Here is a 19,039-nt window from a genome sequence, read left to right as displayed (position 1 = left end):
CTTTCTCATTTGATCTCCTTTTTCTTTGTTGTGGTAGCTACTCTTTGCTGAATGAGTGACCTTTGCTATCCCCAACCCAAATCAATAACCTTTTAAACTGTTTTAATATTTACTAGGGAATTATTTGTCCAGAAGGTTGGATCCAGTGTCCCTGATAGATTTCCAAATAGGCTTTAAATGGTGGTGAGGAGATGGGTTTAAAGTCTGAACTCTTCCTTTGCCCAAATTGTAGCAAGCCAAATAATAACTCTTTCTCTTCACGGATTCAAGAGCACATATCAAAGGTGAATAGAAAGTGTAAATCCTTTTACAACCTTTTTCTTGTTATTGCCCTAGTTCCTCCACAATTTTCATTCTCATTTCTAAATTGAAATCTTTTCGTCCTCAAGTTTAGTTACTTTTTTGGCTCTTGTGTTTACTCTACTGAAACTCTTTGAGAACAATTATTTGATTTTATTTACCTTAGTTTCAGATTTTAACATCAAGCCAAGTACCTTGTATTTACTTCATAAATGGCTATTATAGTAAATTTATTATAGTCAAGTGCTGATATTGTACCACAGACAGTGTCATACATGTAACAGACAGGCAATACTTGTTCATGGTTTATTGATAGCAGGAACTCAGTATTTATTTATTCATTAATTAGTTAAGTGAGTACATTTTATCACTGAGCATCGGAAGAGTCAGGTGCTCCTCTTTTCAAAAGCATGTTAGAACTGTTCATCTGGAACTCTGTAGAGCAAATTATTTAAGTTATAGCTGTACTTTTTCTGTAATGTTATCCATAAGATTTGGGCCATATCACCTCATAATAAATGAAAAGAGTCGTTTAAATGCTTGTAGTACTAAACTCTCGTGGCAAGAACTCCAAACAGACTTGTCTCAAATTCTGTCCTATTCCAGTTAGCGCTGCAGCCAGGTTCCCATGTACTTGAACACAATAGGTGAACAAATACAGTTTTCAAAAGATACAGACATGAAAATGAAGTGCTAATGTCTTCTGACTCTAGATTTTCCATTACCTACTGATATTCTTATGGAGAAATTGTTTTTGGGCCTGTGATTAATTCCTCTTTCCTAGAGCAAACTGCTAAGGCTTACTTCCTTTTTTGGTAGACCTTGGGCTTGTCGATCAAATCCGAGGCAGCTAGTTCTGGGTGCACCTCTGAAAGCCTAAAGGAGGTGACATTAGGAGCAAAAAGAAAAAAGGTAGCGTACTACACATAGCAGGTGGTAAATGTGCCGGAAGTAACAGAGACTGAAAACATAAACCCTTAAACATTTTTAGATAAACCACAGGAGCTAGATGTATAAACGTAGTGGGGTTAGGAAGCTTGGAAACAGCCACCGTGCAGATAGTGATGTTAGGACAGCTATGCCTTCCTAGGCATTCCCGAAATGTCCTGTAAAGATCACACTAAACTGTGCAGTGAACTGAACTTTGTAATCTCCACTTCCATTCTGGATTCTGAACATGAGGGGACAGACTGAGGAAGCAAGTTGCCTGGCATCCCAGATTTGGAATAATACTGGTGACCTTTACTAAACGTTTACATTGTGTCAAAGCCGGCCTCTGCCTTGCACGGGGGCAGGTCAAGTGCAGGTCAAGGGAACACAGTGCTACCAATGACTGCGAATCAGTATCCCCCCCCCCCCCCCCCCGAGATTTAAATTTTCTATGAAGCTTCGAATGTTTTCAAGAGTCCACATGAAGACCTTGTTGCATCGTTCGCAGCGGAGTGAGTTAAGCGCCGTGGCCTGCCCCCCACTGCCCCCGGCCCCGGGGTGCAGGGCCCCGGGCAGCCGCCCCGCCCCGCCCCGCGGGACGCGCGGCCTTTCCGGGAGGGCTGCTGGCTCCGGGCGCCAAATACGAGCGTTTGAAAAGGGGGCGGCGCTGGGCCGTGGTTACCCCGGGACAGGAAAATCAGGCGACTCAGGGGCGGGGCTTGGCGAGGCCGCGATCGCGCCCGAAGCGCCCGGGCGCAAATTACTCGGAAAGTGGCCAGAGTGGGCGTGGCGCCCGCCGTCCCGGTGCGCGCGAGCCCCGAGTCCCCGCAGTTCAGCGACCCGCCTGCCGGACCGGTTTGCTCCCCGCTCCTGCCGCGACCCACGCGATCCACGGTAGGCGCGGGGCGGGTGCGCAGGGAGAGGCCGGGCGAGGGGGCGGCCGCGGGGGAGGCGGTGCGGCCGGGGCCGGGAGGCTCTGCCTGCGACTTCCCTGCGCCGTCTGGCCACAGACTCTGCCGCTCAGTCGGCGACTCCTGAAAGCGAGTTGGGTCCCTGTACCCCGTAGGTAAGTTTTCCCGCTGTCGGACTCCAGGAAGGCAACTCGAGGGAGTCCTCCTGGCATGGTCAAGCGGTGATTTACGCCCTTTGAAAGGGCCCCCTTGAACTTCTGGGGGAGTAAAAAGCACCTGCGAGTGGTGGGGAGCTCTGTGAAGTCGCTGCAGTTGCAGCCACCTCTGTCCACCCCAAGGGTGTAAAATCCCGAAACGGCCCGATTTCATGGTCCAGCTGGCCTTTGTACCCACAGGAAGACCTGGCCGAGCCTCTCTCCATTTGATAAGCACGGGGAACATCAGCAAGTTTAAAATAATAGTAATAACAACAACAAGGTGCAGCAGGACGTGGATTAGACCCTGAGATATAATAGTAATTAAATTACAAAGTGTAGAGGACATGGATTAGACCCTGCAATATAATAATAAAATTACAAAGTGCAGGAGGACATGGATTAGACACTGATATTTTTATGGCCCGTTGGCTGGAAAGCTAAGGATGGAACTCCCTAGAAGGCTCTCCACCCCCAGCCTGGAGGAGGAAGCCTGTGGAAGGAGTAAAAGAGAAGGGAGCCTTCTTTGGGAGTGAAAGCCTCAGAGATGATTGTTGTCTCGGGGCGGGTGGTGGAGAGAGGGAAGTCTTCCATGTCCCTGCTCCCTTTGAATAGTTCCAAGGCCTCCAGGCAATCCCCGACTTTGTCGTTTTTCCTGTCCCTGCTCTCGCCGAGGGAGGCCAAGTGGACTGGAATCAAGACTTGCTTGTGGCCAGAGGGAAACTTCCCCAGGCCTCCAGCTAAAACCCCGGAGACCTCAGGGCCCTAGCCCACTGTGGCTACCAAGTTAGACACACCTTTTGCATTCCCCCTGGGCTTACAGTCTGGGAGGTAGGGTGGGGTGGGGGCTTTGCTGTCTTCTGCTGTGTCCCAAAGGAAAGCACTAAGTGTGTTGACCATCTTGGGTCACTTTTTAAAACAGCAGACCGGTCACATGTTCATGTTCCTCTCTGTGGCAGAGAAGTATAGTTTTTTAAGGTTTTGCTTTTTATTTTATTTTTATTTTTTTAAATATATCTTTACTGATTTCAGAGAGAGGAAAGGAGAGGGAGAGAGAGAGATAGAAACCAATGATGAGAGAGTCATTGATCGAGCCCGCAACCCGGGCATGTGTCCTGACCGAGAATCGAACCCCGATCGCCTGGACCCTAGGTCTGTCGACTCTCAACCGCTGAGCCACGCCCGGCCGGGCAAGGTTTTGCTTTTTAGAGTGGAGTTTTTTAGTCACTGAGGCTGGAAAAGAAAGTCAGCAGGGTCCCCTGAGAACAGCCTTACCCCACGTCCCCTCAGAGCCGCCAGCAATTTCCTCTCAGCAACCGGGCTCTGAAGCACAGGAGGCCAAGCCTGCAGTCACCTCAACCGCTCAGGAAATTCTAGAACTCATATAAGCAGCGACCAGAGGGCCTTGAATTCTCTTTCTCCCTTATCTCATGGGTAGCATTCTGTTGGTTTCAGAAAGTATAAAATTGCAGAGTCATGGCTCTGGGGGATGTGTGCCCAGATTTTCTTTGTGTTTCACAATATTGACATAGAGAGGCCACCATGAATAAAAGAACTTCGTTCTTTTTTGGCCAAGAACCTATGAAGAGAAGAAGAATATTTCTCAATTGAGAGAAGACTCAACTGGAATGGGGTGGGGGAGGGGAGGGCAAGATAAGAATGGCATTTGGCAGAAAATTCTCCCAAAAGACCAGAGCAATCTTGAACTGTTAGCCCGACGATGGCTAGACCACGAATTAAACACTTGAGAAAACTAGGTTCCGGTGTTGGTCCCTCAGTTGTGAATTTGGGTCAGATTAGTCGCTCTGCCTCTCTGGACCTCAGTTTCCTTATGTGCTAAAAGTGGAGACAAATATTTCCTCTGACTATAGTAGAGTTTTCCAAATCAAGTGAGATAATGTGAAAGCTTCTGGAAAAGTCTAAAATTTTATGCTCACTGCCTATAACAGAGTCAAAGTAGGAGCTTATTTATTTACCCAATGCTTATAGAGCACTCCCCAGGTCCCAGTGCTTTTCTAAGTACTTTACACTTGACTCATTTAATGCTCACAAGATTCCTGCAAGGTAGGAAGTATTACTGACTTCATTTTACAGGTAAGATAAGTAGGCCCCGGAGAAGTTAAATCACAGCTAGGAAGTCACAGAATAGAGATCCACCAGAACTCCAGTCTAGTTCCAGAGTTTGTATGCTCAACACTCTGCCCTTTGTCCCCTCCACATGAGGGAACTGAGCCCTGCTCTCTGGTGAGACAGGTTGAGGTCTTCTCTATTATGCCAACCAGTGATGGCCAAAAAAAAAAAAAGAATACCACACTATACATTGTAATACTATTTTTCTGTAATTTATAACCAAGTTTCCTATTTTACTCTGCTTACTTTACTTAGATTATTTCTACCTCATTCCTAGAATACTCAAATCATCTCACATTTTGCCCTCTTATTATTACTACTGTATTGTGGTCTGTTGTCCTGGCCACTTTTGGGTAAGAAGTTTTCAGTAATTTCACTTTGAGTGCAGTGCCCAGTCATGATATAGGTTCAAGGCAACTTATTGGCAAATCAGCTTTGAAAAAAAAAAAGTCTGGACTAGCAACACCTTCTCTCATGCTATAAATGACTCCTATATATATATATTTTAATATATCTTTATTGATTTCAGAGAGAGGAAGGGAGAAGGAGAGAGAGAGAGAGAAACATCAATGATGAGAGATTTGTCATTGATCAGCTGCCTCCTGCAGACCCCCGTCTGGGATTTTTCTTAATGTCTTACCTTTATTCCTCCACATCTAGCCCTTGAGTGTATTGGGAGTGCAAGATGTTGGTTCCAGGGAGGTGGGTCATGAACCCACATGGTGTGGGTTCAGTGTTGAACCCACTTGGATCCCATGAACCCACATGGAGCAGAGGCTCATTGTTGGCCCATTTCCCAAAACCACAGGCCTAAGGAGTTAAGCCACATCTTTGGTGAATAAGAAACTGTGTAAGGTGCACTTTCAATATATTGTTCACATTTACAGAAGAAGCGTCCCATTTCCTCCAACTGCTGACATCTGTGTGCTCTTTTCCCACTAACATTTCTAGAAGGCTTCCACATTTTCTCTACTCTTTCCATACCAGTTTTCACCTAGGAGAATTCTCTGAACGTTTATTCCATTGCTAAATGTTTCATTCTGGGAACCTTAGTAGAGACCTACAGGAACTGTTATGTTTTAAAATTATTGTTAAATAGCAACACTTCTTACTTGATAAACTTTTCTTAATTTTTAAAAATTAATTTCCTCACTGTTTCAGGTCTCATTCCAGAAGCATAGGACTTCAGAATCCCTTATTAAGCTAATTACTTTACTTGAGCTCTGAAGGATAGAGCCACTTATTCATGACTTTCACCCCTCAGTACTAGAACAAGTGCAGACTAATTAAATGTTACTAACAGTATTACCTTGCACAGAGCATTTATCTGACATACTGTGCTTTCAAGACTACTAACTTGTGGAGGTGAATTAATTTATCACATGTATTTTGTTTTGTTTTTTAAACTAGAATATGAGGTGTCCCCCCAAAGTGTATACACTTTTTTTTTCTGATAGCTCAATTGATGTTTCTTTTCTTTCAGATTTAACCCATTGGAATTAATAATTATTCAAAGTGTGTGTACATTTTTGGGACACCCTATATATTATTTCTGTTTGCCTAAATCTAAAGAGTACATTTTTGGTTTACCCTTTAAAAGAATGGTTACTTAGAAAACTTTGGTTTATCTGAAAAATGGGAATAATAATACCCATCTTGTAGCATAATTGGAAGAGGGAAGGAGATAACAGATGTAAGGGGCACCAACAGTGCCAGCCACAGAGTATGCATTCAGTCATTGTTAGTTGAATCAGAATGAAGCAGTTTGCAATCTCTTGAAGGAGACAGTGCAGTGCGGTTCATGTATGAAATGTGAGGTCAGAGACATGGGTTTGTGTTCAGACTTGGCTGCTTAACATATCTAATTCCCACTGTATTCAAATTAAAATAGATCTAGTTATGAGGATTTTAATATTATAGTTACAAAGATTATGTAAGGCAATGCACATAAAGTACATGGCATAGTTGGACTCACAGTTGACACATAAAATTAAATATATATATATATATATAGTATGTGGCTTATATCACACTCATCAGTAGCACATAGGCCACTATATGACCGGTAACAGAATAGAGAAACATATACAGATTTATAGATTATTGGTAGATGGAGAAAATGATTAGAATTTGACAGTGGTCGGTCTAATACAATTGCATGCAGGGATTGAATTTTCAAGTTAGGAATGAACATTGTCTAGAAGAGCCTGCTCTCCATGCTAAGCAGCTTAAATAGCGTTTAAGCGTGGGTACTAGAAAAGATGTGTTTTGGGGAAAGAGGTAGAAGAAGCAGATAGCAGAGTCAATAATAGAACACAAATTGGTTAAAAATCATGACTCTCAGATAGTGCAAGTGTTACTAGAAAACCCTGGTGGGGTTCAGGCTGCCTGTTGCTGTATCCAATTCAATGGAGGCAGGGTTGAATCATATAAGGCATTTACTGAGAAGGCTGGCCAACCGAGAAGACAGGGAGCATATGACCATCCAACACCTGTCTTAAGGAATGGCCCAAGGGATAGGGTTATATAGGGAAATGGGGTAAACTGAGGCTGGGAACGGAATGCAGCTATTGTGCAGCCCTGGAGGTCCACAGGCGTCAGCTATTGTTCTTGGTCATCTAGCGATGTCTGGGTAAGGTGACATCTTGACTCCTGGTTTGGGCCGGCCTGACCATGCCTGTTCAAGGATACATTGTCCACAGCTGTGTCACCTCCTTAATTGCTTTGTCCGCAGTCAAGGAGAGTGTATAGGCGTAAAGGCCTAGGAAAAAAAACTTAAGGAAAAAGAAACTTAAATTCCTGCTCACATAAGTATATGTGCTCTACAATTTTATAAGTAATATATTTCAGATTAATTCAGGTGCTCAATCTTTGGACACCCTAAGTGTCCCTATCACAAGGTGTTTAAGTTTTAAGATTTACCCTAAATTCCTACCCACTTTGACTTCAGTATCACCAGTGTGCCTTAGCTTTCCTCCGGAGCACATTCCCAATTATATGTTCAACTCTAGACTAAGATAGTTACATTCAATTTACTCTTGACATCTTTTAGATAGAAATAGATATGGCATGTGAAGTAACCTAAGAACTATGTAAAGCTAATCCTTCTTCCCTTATTCCTTCAATGAAAGCACCATAAATGCTGATTTCTCACCCTGCATTTGCAAGCCTATCTTATCTTTGTTTCCATTCCTTCATCTTTTTCTCCAGTTTCATTTTATTAATGATGACCATGATCATGGTGATAGTGATGATCCTGATAAGGATATCATACATTTTATTGAGGATTTTTCACAGGCCAGGTGCTGTGCTAAGTATATCCCACGTGTTGTCTCAATTTAATCATGACAACAACCCAATAAGTTAGGAGCTATTACTAGTCCCATCTTATAAATAAAGAAATTTAGCCTCAGAGAGGCCAAATCTCTCAAACAAGGTTAATAACCAAATGGTGGGATTGAAATTCAATTCCTGGGAACCTGAATTCTTGAATACTACTGAAATGAAAAAAAGCTGTAAGTTTCGTTTCTAAAGCAGAACATACATAAGAAATTAGGCTTTCCTAATCAAACATTAGTGGTACTACTATGTACACAGTTTGATGTTTCTAAAGGGCTCAATCCATGAACTCTGGTCTTTTGTGTCCAACTTGTGGTTCGTCTTGATGTAAAAATATGATTTGAGTCTATCTTTACAGCATTTTGCCTAATTATTTTGACTTGTAATACCCATTACATTTTCATTTTCATTCTACTCATTTGATGTTTTCAAGCTTGATGACACAAAACTAGAAAAAAAAGTTTATTTTTGAAATTTTAGAAAAACTGATTATTTTTTCTGTAAGTAACCGAAGATATTTTAAAGAACAGTACAGTTAATACTGCAATATAAGCACATCAAGTGACCATCAAGTTATTTGGGATATTTATATCTGCTTTTTTTTTTTTTTTTTACTCTTGTCTACATTTTTTTTAGGATTCCAGATCAAAGTTGAAAAAATGGTTGACCTTGCCCAGCTAATGGAAAATGAAGTATTCATGGCATTTGCCTCCTACACAACGATCGTTCTTTCAAAAATGATGCTTATGAGTACTGCAACTGCATTCTATAGAATGACAAGAAAGGTATGAAGTTTGAAGGAAATATTTTCTTACTTTTAAGAGTTGGAATTCTGAAAAGCAATTTTTTTTTGTATAGTCCAATGGCACATTGTTTAGTGCTGCCAATGAAGTATGTGATCATTGGTACAAATGGATTTGATATATTTATGGAACAAGTATTTTCCCCCAAAAGCTAGTAAATTTTTTTTTTCATTGTGGATTTTACCTTTTGTCATGCTGTTCCAGCATATGAGGTTTCTGGAGTATCAAAGTTTTTGAGGAAGCTATCTGTGATTTTGAAGTTAATTTTGCCAACGAGAGATAATAAAATAGCCATTTTTCGGATAATTAACTGGTATTTTCATTTCTGTTACAGGTCAGGATACGCCTTTAGGGACAAAATTTAAGTTCTTATTCCCATGGCAGAGCTTCTTGTGGGACAAGGCATTTTGTATAGTTTGAATTTTTTATATTTCTGATTTCTTAAGCGAATAATATTATTACCCAGCATTATAAGAATGATTCAAACAAACAAACAAACAACTGGAGGCATGGGGAAGGTGGCAGAAAGCTTTGGAGCACATAGCCTGTTTTCAATCAAGGTGTATGACCCGGCGAGGGGAGCTGAGCAAATCGACCTTGACAGCATGAAATGATTGTCATTGGTGTGGTCCCTGTGCCTGTTCAGCAATTTCTTTTTCCTTACCATCTATTTCTTTACCATCTCTTTCTCTCTCAGTGCCTGTCCGTTTTGGCCTCTAGGGCCTTGCTTTTATCTAGAGGTCATAGTCCTTCCTAAGGCATTTCCTTGTGCTCCTTGTGCTGTCTTGAGGTGTGATTCCTTCCCCAAGGCTATTTGCATTTTAATGGGGCACATACCCACATGTTTAACTCTCTAATGGGACAAGGTGTTGGAGCAGCAAGCTATAAAATAGCTGCCTACCACCAGGTCCCCGCTGTCCTCCAGAAGCACAGTGGCTCCAAAGATAGCAGAAATGTACCCTGTCTTACAAGAAAAAGACAAAGGAATTCGGATTTGTAGAGTGCTTGTGATATGTGCCAGGGGTCAGGATGCTCTTTCTAAAAGTACCAGATCCCAGAATCGTTTCACATAATTGTCAGCATTATGTGAGTTCCTCATTAATGTCCTCACTTCATAGCTGAGGAACTGAAAGTCAGAGGAGTAAAGCTTATTCAAGGTTTCATATCAGTACAGGGTGAGTCTGAGATTCAAATTCATATTTGTTTAAACTCAAATCTCACATACTTTCCATTATAATACAGTTATTTACTTACTCAAAATATATATATTGGCTATCTAGTATATGCCAGGTTTTTATTTAGGAACAGGATGGGCAGACCTGACCTCTAGAGCTGATGCCTTATCGCATGCCTGTCCATCAGTTCTCAACATCTTTATCTGGAATAAACACTCATATCACATTAAGAATAATATTAAAATATTTATGAGATTTCTGAGCTTATATTACAGTTAATTTTATACTTCATGTTTTTATTTATTAATTTACTATAAATTATAAAGCAATGGACCATACTTAAATATTTTTAAAATGCACATTTCAAGTTTCAAGGGATGGGGAAATCATCTCAGACAGAATAATAATTACAGAAAGGAAGACATGAACATATTCCCTAGGATGTGTACTTGGTACTTATAGGAGTGTAATCAACTTCTTATATTTCACTATATTATTCAACCCAAAGTTTTAGTTAATTCAGAAAAAGAAAAGAGGTACCCATATCCTAGCAAAGTACAGAATACATTTCCTGCCCTTTGCCCTTCTAATATCTTTAGCAAGTAAACTTATGACTTTCAGGTGAGCAATCAGTTGGAAATGTTAATGCCCTTGAGAAGAAGGTACATGAACATCACTAGGAAAAAATGCCAGTTCACCATAAAAACAGTCAAGATGACTTAGAATTGTGCCCTCTTTTCCATTTTGCTTCCTTTTCACTATCTTTATACATTGGCTTTTAATTTAAGTTCTTATTTATGCTTCTCTTTTCAAAAAATTTTTGCACTGTTCATAAAAATTCAGATTTAAACTATGGATGCTCTCTTCTCCCCCTGTGTTTGATCTACTGCTTCAAATTTTCTTTCCATAGGGCCATCCTGGATGCCTGTTTTTTCTGTTAAAATGAAAATAACTTAGGTAGAATACCCCAGTGTTATCTGATATTTGAAAGATTTTTTTTCTTGGTATTTGGAATAGGCTTTTGCCAACCCGGAAGACTGTGCATCCTTTGGCAAAGGAGAAAATGCCAAGAAGTATGTTCGGGTAGATGACAGAGTAGAACGCGTACGAAGGTAAACTCACTATCTCCCGAAATCATTCACTTGGTCAAAGAATTTTGGTCAAAGGAATTCAGTGAGGATGTTGGGGTACTGAGGAAGAATGAAGAAAAGTCAGTCCTCTTACCTAGTCCATATAATAATTACAGAAATTATTACAGGATCTAGAAGTCTTCAACTACCACTGCAGTTACAGCCGTTGCCAGTTTTGCTACACTGCCGTGCACTTGGTTGGGGTTAATGACTGTTCTGTGTAGGAGTGTTCCAGAACTACTGATAGGTGGGAGGGAAAGTGAGCATGGTAGGCTCTTGCAATTTTATCTTTCTCCAGAGGTGAAGCTGTCAACTTATGTAAAAGGATGAAGAACTAGGTATTTTTGCTTATGATTCAAAATATAAATGTGGGCCTGGCCGGGCGTGGCTCAGTGGTTGAGCATCGACCTAGGATCCGGGAGATTGTGGTTCGATTCCCGGTCAGGGCACATGCCCGGGTTGCGGGCTTGGTCCCCAGTAGGGGGCGTGCAGGAGGCAGCCGATCAATGACTAGCTCTCATCATTGATGTTTTTCTCTCTCTCTCTCACCCCCTCTCTCTTCCTCTCTCAATAAATATGTCTATATTGATTTCAGAGAGAGGAAGAGAAAGGAAGGGAGAGGGAGAGAGATATCCCACATTTATATATATCTCCTTTGTAGATATTATGTTTAATGCACTGAGAATTCAATGAACAATGAAAAGCAATAAGCCTAGATATCATCTACACAGCTTCCTAGCAATACAATTAATATACTTATTTTAAAAGCACATGGAATTTTATTCTGGAGGTATATTTCTTAATTTTTGTTATGAAGTCTAGTAAATTAAAAAAAAATTCAACTTTACTGAGGTATAATTGGCAAATACAACTGGAAGACATTTAACGTATACAACATTATGATCTCATATATATATCTAGTAAAAGTATTCCCCCCATCAGGTTAATTAACACATCTATCACCTCACATAGTTAACCCCTCCTTTTTTTGGTGAGAACATTTAAGCCCTACTCTTGGCAAATTTTAATTATATAGCACAGTGTTATCAGCTATAGACATGTAATACATTAGATCTTCAGACCTTATTCATCTTTTGACTGAAAGTTTATATCCTTTTAGAAAACTCCCCTAATTATCCCCCCCACCCCACCCCAACTCCTGGCAACCGCTTCTACCCTATTTCTATAAGTTTGACTTGTTTATTTTTTTTCTTTAGATTTCCCCATATAAGTGATACCATACAATATTTGTCTTTGTCTGGCTTATTTTACTTAGCATAATGCCCTCCAGTCTTATTCAAATTCTTGCAAATGGCAGGATTTTCTTTTTTTAATGCTGAATAATATTTCACTGTATCACATTTTCTTTATCCATTCATTCATTGCTGGACACTGGTTCTTTCCAGAACTTGGTTGTTATGAATAATGCTGCAATGAACAAGGGAATGAGAAAACACATTTCTTCAAGGCAATGCTTTCTTTTCCTTTGAATATATATGCAGAGTGGGATTGTTGGATTGTATGGTAGTTCTATTATTAATTTCTTTTTTAAAAATATTTTTAAAAATATATCTTTAATGATTTCAGAGAGAGAAAGGAAGAGGGAGAGGGAGAGACAGAAACATCAATGCTGAGAGGTCATTGATTGGCTGCCTCCTGCACGCCCCCTACTGGGGACCAAGCCCACGACCCAGGCATGTGCCCTGACCAGGAATTGAACCGTGATCTCCTGGATCATAGGTCGATGCTCAACCACTGAGCCACGCCAGCCGGGCTACTAATTTCTTGAAGAACCTCTATACTGTTTTCCATAATGGCTATACCAGTTTTCATTCCCTAAAAAAGTGTACAAGGGTTCCCTTTTCTCCACTTGCTTGACAGCATTTGTTATTTCTAGTCTTTTTGATAACCATCCTAAAAGATGTGAGGTGGTAACTCATTATGGTTTTGATAGGCATTTCCCTGACAATTAGTGATGTTGGACACCTTTTCACGTACCTGTTGGCCAACTGTTTGTCTTCTTTGAAAAAAAAGTCTATTCGGGTTCTTTTCTCATTTTTAAATTAGTTTATTTTGGTTTTTTTGCTATTGAGTTGTATGGGTTCCTTGTGTATTTTGGATATTAACTGCTTATCAGATATGTGGTTTACAAATACTTTCCCCCATTAAATAGGTTGCCTTTCCATTTTATTGATGGTTTCCTTTGCTGAGCAGAAGTTTTTTTAGTTTGTGGGTTTGTTTGCTTGCTTTAGTTGCCTTTGCTGTTGGTGCTAAATAAAAAAAAATCATTTCCAAGACTCATGGAAATTTGGACTCATAAACTTGGAGTTTTATGGTTTCAGATCTTATGTGCAAGCCTTTAATCCATTTTGAGTTTCATTCTTTTGCCTTTGAAAATCCAGTTTTTTCCAACACAGTTTATTAAATGGAAGCCCTGTTGTCTATGAGAGCCAGGTAATCCAGGGACCTGTCCCTTGTGCTGCAGGTACAAAAGCTGGGGCACAGATGTGTGCACAGCTCCCTCCAGGAAGATACCAGTAACTTGGAGGTCACTTGGAGTGGGTGAAGGGTAAAGGCAGGGGAGGTGTCTGCTGGCTTTCCTGCTGTAGAAAGGATTAAAGCCAGCCTTTAGGTGAGTGCTAGATTGGAAGCCTAACCCTCAGGTAGCAGCTTTTAAAGTATGCAACTGGATTCCTTTCAGGGAAATCATGGGAGATGAGTGTTTTTATCTCTTCACTCTCTGCTGAGCCCCTGGTGGTAACTAGTTAAGAACTCCTTTGTTTGCTACAGTTGGTGGGACTTAGGAATGGAAACAGTATTGGCCTTCAGCTCCAGGCTCTCCTGGGACCCATCTGTCCTTCAGGTGGAAGTGAAAAAAGTTGGAGCACAGACATGTGTAAGTTCCTTCCAAGTAGATACGGGAGACTTGGAGCGGGCCACGGGGAGGTGGCAGGGATGCGTGCGCCAGCTTCCTAACCTCCAGGGAGGATTACAGCCAGCCTGTAGAGGCGTGCTGAGTTAGAAACTTGGCCATCAGGCAGCAGCTTCCAGAGTATGCAGATGGGCCTTTTTCTGGAAAAGTGTGGGAGATTTTGCTGCCCCTTCAATGAGCCCGGGGTGATAGCCTTAGCAAGTGCTTATGTGACCATCAACCACTGCTCCTTTGTGTAGGATAGTCTCCTGAGTCCTCATGGACTCAAGTTTCTGGCTTTCACAGCTACATCCTTCGGGGGCCCATCACTCGATTGAGAATGGGAGTCTTAAAATTGGGGATGTAAATGTGAGGTCCAACCCTTTACTCCTGAGGAAGAAGCTGGAATTTGAGAGTTCCCTCCTAATTGTATGGCTCTGTGCCAGGGGTGAGGTTTATGGTGAGAGTGTATCTCAGCTTTTTCTACCTATTTCAATGTGGGTATTTTTTCATTCACTGGATGTGTAGGGGTTGTTCAACTGGTATCTGGATTTATTTTAGATGTAATTGCTCCATGAATAGCTGTACATTCAGTGCGCCCGTGGGCAGAGGGGAATTCAAAGCCTCCTATGCTGTGTCTTGGTTGACCCGCCTGCAAAATTTTTATATTGAGATTGCATTGCCCGTCCATGAGTTACCTTTTCTAACATGTGAAACAAAAGTTACATACCATTTTCTCATTTAGTATTTTCTAATGCTCATCTAAACTGGCACAATTCTAAGCATATTTCAAGGAATAAATAAAATTATATAAAATTAAAGAAACAAGAGTTTTTCTAGCCATACTTAAGTGAGCATATATTTAGGTTTATGATGCAGAGTTAAGATGGGAAACATCATGAGTAAATTTGACTACTCTTCCTCAGTTTGTTGAGTATGAATAGAGAGCAAAGTGGAGACGGAGGGAAAAGAGTTTCATTTCTATATTTCAGGTATCAGCTGGAAATTCTTCTCCATTCTCCTTCTTGCCCCCTTCTTTCACCGCCCCCCCTCCCCCATGGGATTGTACTTCTAAAGGAAGCTTCCATTATCTAAGCTGATCTTCTAGTCCAGTTGTGAGCAACAAGTAAATTTTAGTGAAATAATTGCCAATAGTTGTGAAATGAGACCGTGAGGAGGTGCAGCAGCTGTGCATAGCACCCCCTGGTGGTAAGACACTAGCTTTTCAATGCGGCAAGACAGGAGACAGGACAAGTCTGGGGTGAAGCTGCCATTGCCGTTGGCCACACCCTGACTATTCTCGAAGACATGTAGCACCCCGGTCCAGGACAGATTGACACCGAGATTCAAGTGTTTCTGGTCTGAGACAGAGGTATGATTGGAGCGTCATGAGCATAGAGCAGCGCTGGTGGGAAGGTCAGCCACATGTTCCAAGGGATACGTGTCCAAAGGAGAGAGGAAAATGGGAACATGAATCATAGTGTGGGGAATAGACCCAGATAGAAAGTGGTCACACATAACAACTGATGTCCGCGAGTAATAGATTCGACAGCCATCTAGAAATGACAGGAAAATGAAGGAAGCTGCCACTCTAGGATGAGCTCTGTCGGAGCAGAGAAAGGGTTACAGTGCAAGGGTGACACTGAGCTACAGCAGGTGCTCACTGGCGGAGCTGCGCAAGTGTATGCCTGGGGCAGGCTCTAAAAAGTAGTCACATGAAATAGAATAAATTAGCAAAGACTATGAGGGTCTGTTGAAAACAGGCTTTTACAGTACAATAAGGAATATTATCTGTGAGAATATTTTGTGGGCTGAGAACGGAAAGAAAATTGTAGAAAAGAAATAAGATTGAGAGAGGGAGGTCAGAAGAAATGAAGAGGCCAGTAAGGTCAAAGGGAGCCTTGCCCCTGACCTTCCTTCTCTCTGGTCCCAATAAGGCTTATTATCCCTTATTGTGCTTGGCTTTCTTCTCTAACACTGCTTTCTATCTTCCAGTCACTTGATACAGGCTTAGAAGTGAATTGATTTCCACAGGGTCTTCTTTTTGAAGGTTCCTCCCCAAATGTGAAATATCTGTCCTTTTAGAATGTTGTGAAGGAGAAAACTAACATGCCCACCCACGATTGGAGGTGAAGTTTTATCTGTGGTCCAGCAGAATCCAGAAGACCAAAGCAAATATCCCTGATGTCACTGGCAAAGCAGGCCCTTCTTTAGTAGAAAATAGTATTTCTGTCTTTTCTTGTCCACTTTATTTTCAGGAGCCCTTGGGTTGTTCCAGGAAAAAAGGGAACAGGAACACTCCTATCTTTCTATCTTTGCTTTTATTTAGGAACATGTAGTTCTTTATTTTAAACCTTTATAACTGTTACTTCTCTTGATTACTGTCACCTTCTTTATACCTTTATGTTATCATCATCATCTCTGTCAGGCAACCTTATAGATAATCTATGGAAAACAGGAGAAAGGAAAGGAGGGGAAAATCATTGAGTAGACAGTAGGTCACTATTCATTTTTTTTTTTTTGGCTAAAAGATAGGAGAGTAGCATAAAGCAGAAATATTTTTCATTTTGAATATGTGTCAATAGCTGGTAAACTCTATAAAATCTTAATTTCTACCCTGGATTCTAAAGTAATTTTTAACTCTGGAGACTTAAACAGGAACATTGGATTTTAAAATCGAGTGATTAAAAAATATATCGTCAGTAATAGATGTGTCTTATATTCACACTCCTAGCCAGAGAAACCCAAGGTGCTATGAGTTGGAGGAAAACTTGTGGTTAAACTGTACTTTTTTTTTCTTCTAGCTGTGGTATAAAGATAAAACTTAGGAAACATACCTTTCTCTCTGTTGTCTACCATTTTTACATATTCTTTCTACTTTGCCTCTTCACTTAGCTAATTCCTTTTATAATTTGAGGATACATTTGCTAAGATCTTACCATATTTGAAAGGCTAGTTATATATTCTGTTATTTGGATGTTGAGAGCATGAGATTCTTGATATTAAATTGGTAAATTAATTCTTGGCAGCCCGTGGTTTGGGTGAATGAGCCAGGATTGTCTCAGTAGGACTAACAGAAGTGAGGGAGGAGTCTTTAGAAAGATCATAACCAGAAGGACTACCCTCTTTCGGGCGGAAGAGTTTTTATGAGAAGAATTTTGAATTGCTGTTTTATGAACCCTGGAAGAAAGAGTATTTCACATCTACAAAATGAAGTGAGTTTTACTATATAGATGCAATTTTAATGTTCTTAACAGTGCAAAATGCCTTCTCTGTTATATGTTGAGATACGCTAAAAATAAAAAGAAACAAAACTAATGAGACAATCTAAATAAAAACCAGGCAAGGAAGCAAGGCTATTTGAGAGAAATAAAATGAATATTTCTTTGCATTTTAAAAACCTATTAACACTTATAGTTAGTTGTAGAGGAGAGGAAAAGTGAATATATTTATGCTGATTATAAAATTAGTGTTTTACCAATCATCTTTTTTCACAGGGCCCACCTGAATGATCTTGAAAATATTGTGCCATTTCTTGGTATTGGCCTCCTGTATTCCTTAAGTGGTCCAGATCTCTCTACAGCTATCCTGCACTTCAGACTCTTTGTCGGAGCACGGATCTACCACACAATTGCATATTTGTTACCCCTTCCCCAGCCAAATCGTGCTTTAGCCTTTTTTGTTGGATTTGGAGTTACTTTTTCAATGGCTTACAGATTGCTGAAGACTAGACTGTACCTGTAAGGAGAGTCATACAACTCACCATCCAATTATTTTCTAAGATTCTGTACTTACAATTTTATAATGAATACTTTTTAAGATTTTAAGTGGGAGGGAGCAGAGAAATTAGGATGGGGACAACCTATTTTGAATCTTAACATCACCAATATCCTTTACTCTTGTGTTTATATTTGTGCTAGAAATTTAATGTAATTCTTAAATGTTTTTTCTTCTCCTTAAAGTACGTTGTTGTGAATTTTGATTATAATTTGTAACATTTGTTCACCATTTCATATTTTAAATCTATAAAAAGGGTGAGTGTATGAGAAACTTATTTTAATGTTGCTGAAATAGGCATATGAAATAAAGAATTTAAAGAATAATTTTATTTGGTTTTACTTTTTCCAACTTGTATTTTCAGAAGTTTCAAACGTATGGGAAAGTGGAAAAGTAATACAATGAACCTTTACATGTCTTTCACCTAGATTTACTAATTGTTAACATTTTGCCATATTTGCTTTAGCTCTATCATTCAATGGTTTTTCTGAACAATCGGAAGGTAGGTTGCAGATATCAATATACTTCACTCTGAAATACTTCACCATGTGTTTCCTATGAATAAGACAGTCTGTACATAACCATAATACCATTATCACACCTGAGAAATTTAATATTAATACAATAACATTAATTCATTATATAATTCATATTTAAATTTCCCCAATTTTCTTAGTAATGTCCTTTATAACTGCTTTATTTTTGATCCAGGAATCAAACAGGAACCACACAAGCATTTGGTTATCATTTCTATTTAATTTTTGATAAAATGAAAGAGTTCTTTAACTTTTTTTTTCTTTGCATTTTATGGCCTTCACATTTTTTGAGGCGTATAGACTGGTTGTTTTACAAAATGACCCTTGATTATGGAGGATTCTGTACCAGTTTCTCTTCACTTCTTCTGTAATGTTAAAAGCAGTTTCTCATATCATGGGTGTTGGCTTCAAGAGAGCTTTGTGGTATAATTAATGGAAAAGACCATGAGCTGAGAAGTGACAAGTCCAAAATTCAAGAATTGGATATACCTGCTTAATACCCCCCCCCCCCCCCCCCCGCTGCATTATCTAAATTTGAAAATTTGGCCAACCTATTTATCCTGTCTGATCGGTAGTTTTCTTCAAACTTTTTCTGAAGGTCAAATGATATGTATGCGAAGCATATGAAAAGTACTCTCTGAACAATAAAGTGTTCTCCATGTGTAAAGCATTTGAGTAATCCATCAATCATAAAGATTCAGATGCCTGAGTTTTTCCCAGCTTCATGTGAGATACTTCTTTACCCATTTGCTTCTCTCATTATTTTTTGTTGTTTTTATTTCTATTTCCCTGGTAATGCTTCTCAGAGTACTAGCAAAGTGGATTGCCGTTATTGTAATGGTTATTCTTTCAGCTACTAGTATTTGATATCCGTTATTAGACAACTGTCAGGATAAAAAAGGC

General features: G+C 40.1%; 1 protein-coding gene across 1 annotated transcript; it reads left to right on the top strand.

Moving 5' to 3' along the window:
* The first annotated feature begins 1,829 nt into the window (after positions 1-1,829).
* On the top strand, positions 1,830-18,800 carry MGST1 (microsomal glutathione S-transferase 1). The gene is made up of 4 exons (XM_081130146.1): positions 1,830-2,124; positions 8,441-8,589; positions 10,800-10,894; positions 17,321-18,800. Exons 2-4 carry the CDS (start codon positions 8,464-8,466, stop codon positions 17,565-17,567), a joined length of 468 nt encoding a protein of 155 aa, XP_080986272.1. The 5' UTR covers positions 1,830-2,124; positions 8,441-8,463; the 3' UTR covers positions 17,568-18,800.
* The last annotated feature ends 239 nt before the right edge of the window (positions 18,801-19,039 follow it).

This window comes from Miniopterus schreibersii (assembly GCF_964146895.1).
Source record: "Miniopterus schreibersii genome assembly, chromosome: 2".
Taxonomy (NCBI): Eukaryota; Metazoa; Chordata; class Mammalia; order Chiroptera; family Miniopteridae; genus Miniopterus; species Miniopterus schreibersii.
Note: the sequence above shows the minus strand (reverse complement) of the source record. Positions and strands in the feature narration are given on the sequence as shown.